Raw genomic sequence first — 10,511 nt, forward strand, 5'->3', positions numbered from 1 at the left:
CCCATAATGTAGTTATCATAATTTTGAGCGGCGACCATCTCGGATATAAAAATGATCCCAAAATTGTTCTCTGCACCCTCGAGAACCTCGGACACGATATCAATAATGTAGTTATCATACTTTTGAGCGGCAGCCATCTTGGATTTGAAAAATGATCACAAAATCGTTCTCTGCACCCTCGAGAACCTCGGGTACGATATCCATATTGCTGAAATCATAATTTTGTGCGGCGGCCATCTTGGATTAGAAAAATGATCACAAAATCGTTCTCAGTACCCTCAAGAACCTCGGATACAATACCCATAATGTAGTTATCTTACTTTTGAGCGGCGGCCATCTTCGATTTGAAAACTGATCACAAAATCGTTCTCTGCACCCTCGAGAACCTCGGATACGAAACCCATAATGTAGTTATCATACTATTGAGCGGCGGCCATCTCGGACTTTAAAATGATCCCAAAATTGTTTTCTCCACACTCGAGAACCTCGGACACGATATCCATATTGCTGAAAACATAATTTTTTGCGGCAGCCCTCTTGGATTTCAAAAATGATCACAGAATTGTTCTCTGCTCCTTCGAGAACCTCGGACACGATATCCATATTGCTGAAATCATAATTTTGTGCGGCGGCCATCTTGGATTTGAAAAATGATCACAAAATCGTTCTCTGCACCCTCGAGAAACTCGGATACGATACCAATAATGTAGTTATCATACTTTTGAGCGGCAGCCATCTTGGATTTAAAAATGATCCCAAAATAATTTTCTGCACCCTCGAGAACCTCGGACACGTTATCCATATTGTTGAAAACATAATTTCGTGCGGCGGCCATCTTGGATTAAAAAAATGATCTAAAAATCGTTCTCAGCACCCTCGAGAACCTCGGATACTATACCCATAATGTAGTTATCATACTTTTGAGCGTGGGCCATCTTGGATTTGAAAAATGATCACAAAATCGTTCTCTGCACCCTCGAGAACCTCTGATACGATACCCATAATGTAGTTATCATAATTTTGAGCGGCGACCATCTCGGATTTAAAAATGATCCCAAAATTGTTTCCTGCACCCTCGAGAACCTAGGACACGATTTCCATATTGCAGAAAACATTATTGTTTGCGGCAGCCCTCTTGGATTTCAAAAATGATCACAGCATTGTGCTCTGCTCCCTCGAGAACCTCGGACACGATATCCGTATTGCTAAAATCATAATTTTGTGCGGCGGCCATCTTGGATTTAAAAATGATCACAAAAACGTTCTGTGCACTCTCGAGAACCTCGGATACGATACCCATATTTTTGTGATCATGATCTTGCACGGCGGCCATCTCGGATTTAAAAATGATCCCAAAATTATTTTCTGCACCCTCGAGAACCTCAGACACGATATCCATATTGCTGAAAACATTATTGTTTGCGGCATTCCTCTTGGATTTCAAAAATCATCACAGGATTGTTCTCTGCACCTCTTGGATTTTAAAAATGATCACAGAATTGTTCTCTGCACCTTCGAGAACCTCGGACACGATATCCATATTGCTGAAATCATAATTTTGTGCGGCGGCCATCTTGGATTTGAAAAATGATCACAAAATCGTTCTCTGCACCCTCGAGAACCTCGGATACGATACCTATAATGAAGTTATCATAATTAAGAGCGGCGGCCATCTTGGATTTAAAAATGATCACAAAATCGTTCTCAGCACCCTCGAGAAACTCGGATACGATACCAATAATGTAGTTATCATACTTTTGAGCGGCAGCCATCTTGGATTTGAAAACTGATCACAAAATCGTTATCTGCACCCTCGAGAACCTCGGGTACGATATTCATATTGCTGAAAACATTATTGTTTGCGGCAGCCCTCTTGGATTTTAAAAATGATCACAGAATTGTTCTCTACACCTTCGAGAACCTCGGATACGATACCCATAATGAAGTTATCATACTTTTGAGCGGCGGCCATCTTCGATTTGAAAAATGATCGCAAAATGGTTCTCTTCACCCTGGAGAACCTCAGATACGATACCCATAATGTAGTTATCATACTTTTGAGCGGCGGCCATCTCGGACTTAATAATGATCCCAAAATTGTTTTCTGCAACCTCGAGAACCTCGGACACGATATCCATATTGCTGAAAAAATAATTGTTTGCGGCAGCCCTCTTGGATTTCAAAAATGATCACAGAATTGTTCTCTGCAGCCTCGAGAACCTCGGACACGATATCCATATTGCTATAATCATAATTTTGTGCAGCGGCCATCTTGGATTAGAAAAATGATCACCAAATCGTTCTCAGTACCCTCAAGAACCTCGGATACGATACCCATAATGTAGGTATCTTACTTTTGATCATGATACATTGGAGCCGCCTTAACTGCGGCTGATGAACCGGTTGTGTAGCCGGACGCCAGAGGGGAGCCGCCGGAGAGGGGAGGCAACGGTCGTCGACCCACTCGGCAGTGCCACGTCCCGCAGTCGCGTCAAACCCTATCAGCACGACACCCGCGCACGCGCATCTACCTATTTACAATATTTCCGCATACGATAACCAGTTACTTTGTGCTGTCAATAAACATTTAACTACAGTCCGCTGTTTGCTTCGCCACCATATGGTCCTTCTCACCTTGTCTACATGAAATAGCGACCAGCAGTACAAAGGAACAAAGAAAGTTAACGGACCCAAACCGGCCACGTAACATTCTTCGAGTTGTCGCCTGAATCCTTCAAGTCATCGTGCCTGCTTTCTTTTGGTTGTCGTGGAGTGCGTTCTGAAGGTCTTGGATTTACCGCCTGCAGCCATCACAGCACCAAATCAGGGACCACTTGGAGGGTCATCGGGATTACGGATCATCAACTTCGGTTGCGCTTGATCAGCATCAACGCACACGATTCGTCGGGCAACGAGGCTACGTGTTAATTTCATTCATCACCTGTGGATGGCATAACAACCGTGAGATCGTTCCAACCTACTCCTCAATATATAAAATCATTTGCTGTACTGCATAATTTAAAATCATTTGTCATTTTATTCTTGTACATTGCCTCTCATTTTTATTCTATTTATATTCATCTCATTCATCATAATCAACTAGATTTTCTTAGTCTCATTTATCGTCATATTTGAACATTATAACGCCTGACATCATTCTATAGCAAAATTGCATTTCTGTGTTATTTCTTTTCTATATTGCCTGTTTGCTTGTGCCTTCTTTAAAACATACACCTAGTTGGCTTCTATTTTATTTTAAGCTTTACTCTTTCTTCCTCATTATGTCCGAGTCTCAAATAAAAACGTTGATTAAAAAACGAGGTTCTATAAAGGCCAAGCTTACACAATTTTCGAATTATGTTGAACTATCTAAATCTTGTAAAAAATTAAGCGAATTGCAGACTATAGAACTGGAGTTCAGGCTGGCTGCTATTGAGGCCCTACATGAAAAGTATGACGCCTTGCAGGACGAGTTGGAGATGTTGGCGGACGACCCCGACGAGCAATATGCGGAACGCGAAGAATTTGATAAACTATACTGCAGTCTAGTGGCTACTGCTCGCCAGCTGATCACTATCGCGCGCAGAGAGTTGAATGCAGACATCGCGTCCGAGGTGAGCTCTTGTTCAAACACGCATAAGCATAATAGTGTGCGGCTGCCTAAAATTGATTTGCCCAGATTTTCAGGCAGCTATCATGATTGGTTGGAATTTCGTGACACATTTCAATCAATAATAAACAGTAACCAGTCTATCGATGACATTAATAAGCTCCACTATCTTCGTGCATCACTAAAGGGGAGTGCTCTTTTAATAATTAATAATCTCGATTTTAAGTCGGAGAATTACAACGCTGCCTGGAAGTTGCTTTGTGAGCGTTATGACAATAAGAGGCTGCTTGTGAATAATCATGTGCAAGCTTTGTTTAACATTTTCAAGGGAATCAAGTAAGTCAATAAGACATTTAGTAGACGAAACTAAAAAAAATTTAAGAGCCCTGGCGACCTTGGATCAACCTGTTCAATATTGGGACACCTTAATTATCCACATTATGACGGGTAAACTAGATCAAATCACAAATAGGGAATGGGAGCAGCACCGCAACTCTATGTCACAGCCTCCCACCTTACCAGTCTTTATTACATTTCTCAATAGTAGGGCAGATTTATTAGAAACACTAGAGGAGTCCAAAGTTGCTAAAACACAAAACTCACAAGCTTTTAACAATACTAAACCTAAAAGCTTTGTAATTAATACTAATAATAATTTTACTAACCATAAATCATTCAATCATAAATCTTCATTATGTCAATTATGTAATCAGTCACATTTCCTATTTTCTTGCCCTAACTTTAGAGACTTACCTGTAGAGTCCCGTATTAAAAAGGCCCAAGACTTAAAAGTTTGTTTGAATTGCCTACGTCCAGGTCATGTACTTTCAAAATGTAAATTAGGCTCTTGTAAATATTGCCGTCTGAAACATAACACTTTGTTACATATTGAGAATGAACCAGAGCAATCTACCTCTCAAAATGTAGCGCTTACTCTTAATAACACGTCTGAAACAAGAACTGTGTTACTCTCCACAGCGCTCGTGAATGTGGTGGATACTAACGGAAAGCTCCATACCGCACGGGTCTTGCTGGACAACGGGAGCACAGCCAACTTTGTTTCAGAGGATTTCTGCCGTAAGCTGCACCTTTGTACTTTGAATACCAAATCCAGAGTGTTTGGCATCAATAATCAGTCTTCAAACTGCACAAAATCATGCAATTTTAAATTACAGTCATTAGATAAGGTATACGAAGTCAACATAGAATGCTTTGTATTATCTAAAATAAGTACTAAGCTACCATCAACTTATGTTGACACAAGGAGCTTTCAAATACCCACTGGCATTCGTCTTGCCGATCCTACTTTCAATTGTCCGTCTTCAGTTGACATCTTAGTTGGCGCAGAAATATTTTGGGAAATTTTAGGCGCGAATCGTATCAGTTTAGGAAAGAACAAACCTTCTTTATTTGAATCTAAGTTAGGCTGGTTGATTTCCGGCTTATTTATAAACTCAAATCATAATAATGACTCTTCTTCTCCCGTGTGCATGTTTTCAGACAACACACTATCAGATTTGTCTCGATTCTGGGAGCTTGATACTATTTCTTCAAAACACAAACTCACTCCCGAAGAGAAGCGCTGTGAGCAGATATTTGCGGATACCACGTATCGAGAATCTGATGGTCGTTTCGTGGTGACTCTACCCCTCAAAGAGCCACCCACCATTCTAGGTGACTCTTACAACATGGCCAGGCATAGGTTTATATCTTTAGAACGTAGATTACAAAAAAATCCAATTCTTCAGAAACTCTATTTTGACTTCATGCGTGAGTACATAGAGCTAGGTCATATGACTGAAATTAATTCTTTTGATTGGAACTCTACAGAGCCATCTTATTACTTGCCACATCATGGAGTCATGAAGGAGTCGAGTTCCACTACGAAACTGCGTGTCGTATTTGACGCGTCTGCAGTTACTACGTCGGGAAAGTCTTTCAACGACATCCAAATGATAGGAGCCACTCTTCAAGACGATTTACAATCGATTCTTCTTCGATTCCGCCAGCATAGAATTGCAGTGTCAGCGGACATTCAGCAATTCTATCGACAGCATCTTGTCACTTCTCCACAACGATGTCTGCAGCAGATACTATGGAGAGAAAGCCCTAGGACACCGTTGAAAACATACGTACTTAATACAGTCACCTACGGTACGGCATCTGCACCTTTTCTCGCAACTAGGTGTCTGTTACAACTCGCGCATGATTGCAAGAACAAGGACATTCAATTTACAATCGAACATGATTTTTATGTTGATGACTATTTATCAGGGTCATCATCTGTCGAAGAGGCTATACATCAATGTCATGAAGTTATCGCTGTCTTGCAATCAGCGCAGTATAATCTGCGTAAGTGGCATTCTAATTCCGTGGAAGTCATGCAGCACTTTCATGGAATTAATTGTGATACACAAGGCTCTGTTGATCTAAGCTACAACTTTAACGAGATTTCTAAAACATTAGGCCTCAACTGGAAATTATTTAATGACACATTTTCTTTTACAATTAATTTAAAGCACACTGACATTATTTCAAAACGACACATTTTATCAACGATTGCACAAATATTTGATCCCTTAGGTCTTGTAGCACCATGCATCGTGGAATCTAAAATTATCATGCAACAGTTGTGGTTAGCTAAATGTACTTGGGACGAACCTGTTTCTGAAGACATACAAAGGTCTTGGGAGAGTTTTCAAAATACTCTTCCATTGTTAAACAACATAGAGATTCCACGTTGGATTTCATGTGACTCTCCTATAAACCTACAATTGCACGTGTTTACAGATGCGTCTGAGCGAGCTTACGGTGCCTGCGTCTTCGTGCGCAGCATACATGCCGATGGCTCTGTTCACGTTCATCTACTTAGTTCCAAGAGCAAGGTAGCTCCTATAAAACCAGCTACTATGCCCCGACTCGAACTATGTGCAGCCTTGATGGGCGCTCGATTGCATTCTAAGGTACTTCAATCACTTACCCTAAAATTCAACGAGTCAGTGTTCTGGTGCGACTCTACCATAGTGTTGGGCTGGCTATCGATGACACCCTCGAATCTTAAACCGTTCGTCCGTCATCGTATCTCTGAAATCCAGGACATTGTCGGTGGTGACTGTTGGCGCTACGTTCCTTCAGCAGAAAACCCCGCAGACCTCGTCTCACGAGGACTCTCAGCTGACAAGTTAGCTCACTCTTCTTTATGGTGGTCAGGGCCACAGTTTCTACAACAAGACCAATCAATTTGGCCGCAATTTCCACGATCGCATGACAAGTCTACGTTACCAGAGACAGTTAGAATTTTTCATGTCAACGTCGACGGTGAAAATGTAATTTCTACACTTTTCAATCGGTGTTCAAACTTTAACGCATTGCAACGCATCGTAGCCTTTATGTCACGGTTTCTTAAAAATTGCAAATTACAAAATCAAAATCGTACATTTGGTCCACTAACAACATGCGAATTAAATAATTCATTAAATTTAATTTTAAAAATCTGTCAACAAGAATCATTCCCTGAGGAGTACAATCTTCTCACATCAGGTAAACTATTACCTCCTAAAAACAAACTCTTATCATTATCGCCTTTTCTTGACGATAATAAAATTATTCGAGTAGGGGGCAGGCTTCATAGTTCCTTTTATGACTACAATGTTAAACATCCTGTTCTTCTTTGTAGCTCGAATCGAATCTGTAACTTAATATTTCAAATGTTTCATCATAAATTATTTCATGCAGGGCCTCAACTGTTACTTGCCTCCATTCGTCATCACTACTGGCCCATCGGTGGTAGAAATCTAGCCAGGAAGACAACACATCAATGTGTAAAATGCTCTAGAATCAAGGCTAACACAATCCAACCTATCATGGGCAACCTTCCAGTGCAGCGTTTACATCTAGAATTTCCCTTTTTAGATACAGGTGTCGATTACGCCGGTCCTATCATGATAGCTGACCGCAAGGGCAGAGGTTGCAGGCTCGTCAAGAGCTTTATATGTGTATTTGTGTGTTTGGCCACAAGAGCAGTTCACCTTGAGCTTGTTTCAGACATGACAAAAGAAGTTTTTTTAGCAGCTCTCAACCGATTTATTGCTCGGAGGGGGAAACCACGCCACATCTTCTCGGACAATGGTAGTACTTTCGTCGGGGCCTTCAATGAGCTAGCACAGCTTCTAGCACAGGATCTCGACCTAAATAAAATCGATCCAGGTATAACCTGGATAACCATATACTCCACATTTCGGTGGACTATGGGAATCTGCCGTCAAATCCACCAAATATCATTTAAAACGAATCTTAAGCCTTACGTACCTCACCTTTGAAGAAATGGCAACTTGCCTTATTCAGATTGAATCTATATTAAATTCTCGTCCTCTAACTCCTATATCCAGTGACCCGTCAGACCTCACTCCACTTACACCCGCACACTTCCTTATTGGGCGATCTTTACTGACGTTGCCTCATCCACAGGTCATCAGAGCCAGTGTGTCCTCGCTTCAGCGATTCCAGAGAATCGAATATCTGAAGCAACATTTTTGGAATCGCTTCTCAAACGAATATGTTCTCTGGCTTCAGGAAAAATCCAAATGGCATCGCTCTACCAGAGGAGAACTAAAGGAAGGGGCTCTCGTTGTAATCAAGGACAAGACCTCTCCGCATCTTATGTGGCTGATGGGACGAGTCATCCGTGTGCTACCAGGGAGTGACGGCGTCGCAAGAGTTGCAGACATACGCACACGCAAGGGTGTGCTCAGACGGGCATTCAACACTATTTGCCCCCTGCCTCTACAGTGACTCTACCTTGAAGACCACGGCTCTTCAACAGGGGGAGCATGTTGGAGCCGCCTTAACTGCGGCTGATGAACCGGTTGTGTAGCCGGACGCCAGAGGGGAGCCGCCGGAGAGGGGAGGCAACGGTCGTCGACCCACTCGGCAGTGCCACGTCCCGCAGTCGCGTCAAACCCTATCAGCACGACACCCGCGCACGCGCATCTACCTATTTACAATATTTCCGCATACGATAACCAGTTACTTTGTGCTGTCAATAAACATTTAACTACAGTCCGCTGTTTGCTTCGCCACCAGACACGATATCCATATTGCTATAATAATAATTTTGTGCAGCGGCCATCTTGGATTAGAAAAATGATCACCAAATCGTTCTCAGTACCCTCAAGAACCTCGGATACGATACCCATAATGTAGGTATCTTACTTTTGATCGGCGGCCATCTTGGATTTGAAAACTGATCACAAAATCGTTCTCTGCACCCTCGAGAACCTCGGATACGAAACCCATAATCAAGTTATCATACTATTGAGCGGCGGCCATCTCGGACTTTAAAATGATCCCAAAATTGTTTTCTCCACACTCGAGAACCTCGGACACGATATCCATATTGCTTTAAACATAATTTTTTGCGGCAGCCCTCTTGGATTTCAAAAATGATCACAGAATTGTTCGCTGCACCTTCGAGAACCTCGGACACAATATCCATATTGCTGAAATCATAATTTTGTGCGGCGGCCAACTTAGATTTTAAAAATGATCACAAAATCGTTCTCTGCACCCTCGAGAACCTCGGATACGATACCCATAATGAACTTATCATAATTAAGAGCGGCGGCCATCTTGGATTTAAAACTGATCAAAAAATCGTTCTTAGCACCCTCGAGAAACTCGGATACGATACCAATAATGTAGTTATCATACTTTTGAGCGGCAGCCATCTTGGATTTGAAAACTGATCACAAAATCGTTCTCTGCACCCTCGAGAACCTCGGATACGATACCCATAATCAAGTTATCATACTATTGAGCGGCGGCCATCTCGGACTTTAAAATGATCCCAAAATTGTTTTCTCCACACTCGAGAACCTCGGACACGATATCCATATTGCTTTAAACATAATTTTTTGCGGCAGCCCTCTTGGATTTCAAAAATGATCACAGAATTGTTCGCTGCACCTTCGAGAACCTCGGACACAATATCCATATTGCTGAAATCATAATTTTGTGCGGCGGCCATCTTGGATTTTAAAAATGATCACAAAATCGTTCTCTGCACCCTCGAGAACCTCGGATACGATACCCATAATGAACTTATCATAATTAAGAGCGGCGGCCATCTTGGATTTAAAAATGATCAAAAAATCGTTCTTAGCACCCTCGAGAAACTCGGATACGATACCAATAATGTAGTTATCATACTTTTGAGCGGCAGCCATCTTGGATTTGAAAACTGATCACAAAATCGTTCTCTGCACCCTCGAGAACCTCGGGTTCGATATCCATATTGCTGAAATCATAATTTTGTGCGGCGGCCATCTTGGATTAGAAAAATGATCACAAATTCGTTCTCAGCACCCTCGAGAACCTCGGATACGATACCCATAATGTAGTTATCATACTTTTGGGCGGCGGCCATCTTGGATTTGAAAACTGATCACAAAATTGTTCTCTGCACCCTCGAGAACCTAGGATACGATACCCTTAATCTAGTTATCATACTTTTGAGCGGCGGCCGTCTCGGATTTAAAAATGATCCCAAAATAATTTACTGCACCCTCGAGATCCTCGGACACGATATCCATATTGTTGAAAACATAATTTTGTGCGGCGGCCATCTTGGATTAAAAAAATGATCTAAAAATCGTTCTCAGCACCCTCGAGAACCTCGGATACTATACCCATAATGTAGTTATCATACTTTTGAGCGGGGGCCCTCTTGGATTTGAAAAATGATCACAAAATCGTTCTCTGCACCCTCGAGAACCTCTGATACGATACCCATAATGTAGTTATCATAATTTTGAGCGGCAACCATCTCGGATTTAAAAATGATCCCAAAATTGTTTCCTGCACCCTCGAGAACCTAGGACACGATATCCATATTGCTTAAATC

General features: G+C 41.8%; 1 protein-coding gene across 6 annotated transcripts; it reads left to right on the forward strand.

The window, feature by feature from the left end:
• Positions 1-2,830: 2,830 nt before the first annotated feature.
• LOC126973507 (uncharacterized) lies at positions 2,831-8,668 on the forward strand. Of its 6 annotated transcripts, XR_007731370.1 has the most exons (5): positions 2,831-3,614; positions 4,589-4,687; positions 6,401-6,573; positions 7,682-7,816; positions 8,183-8,668. XR_007731370.1 is itself a non-coding variant. In XM_050820838.1 (4 exons), exons 1-3 carry the CDS (start codon positions 4,051-4,053, stop codon positions 7,769-7,771), a joined length of 903 nt encoding a protein of 300 aa, XP_050676795.1. In that variant the 5' UTR covers positions 3,933-4,050; the 3' UTR covers positions 7,772-7,816; positions 8,183-8,668. The 6 variants fall into 6 exon arrangements, 4 of the variants coding, with proteins under 4 accessions (XP_050676795.1, XP_050676793.1, XP_050676794.1 ...); XM_050820838.1 differs by lacking the exon at positions 2,831-3,614 and having other exon boundaries at positions 3,933-4,687; positions 7,679-7,816; XR_007731371.1 differs by lacking the exons at positions 6,401-6,573; positions 7,682-7,816.
• Positions 8,669-10,511: the final 1,843 nt, after the last annotated feature.

Source organism: Leptidea sinapis, chromosome 29, assembly GCF_905404315.1.
Source record: "Leptidea sinapis chromosome 29, ilLepSina1.1, whole genome shotgun sequence".
NCBI classification, from domain to species: domain Eukaryota; kingdom Metazoa; phylum Arthropoda; class Insecta; order Lepidoptera; family Pieridae; genus Leptidea; species Leptidea sinapis.

Coding starts and splice junctions, on each gene's coding strand:
- LOC126973507 (XM_050820836.1), top strand. CDS start 4,051: ATGACGGGTAAACTAGATCAAATCACAAATAGGGAATGGGAGCAGCAC. Junction 4,688..6,400: donor TGTTTCAGAGGATTTCTGCC/GTAAGCTGCACC, acceptor ACGTGTTTACAG/ATGCGTCTGAGCGAGCTTAC. Junction 6,574..8,182: donor GCGCTCGATTGCATTCTAAG/GTACTTCAATCA, acceptor CTCTGGCTTCAG/GAAAAATCCAAATGGCATCG.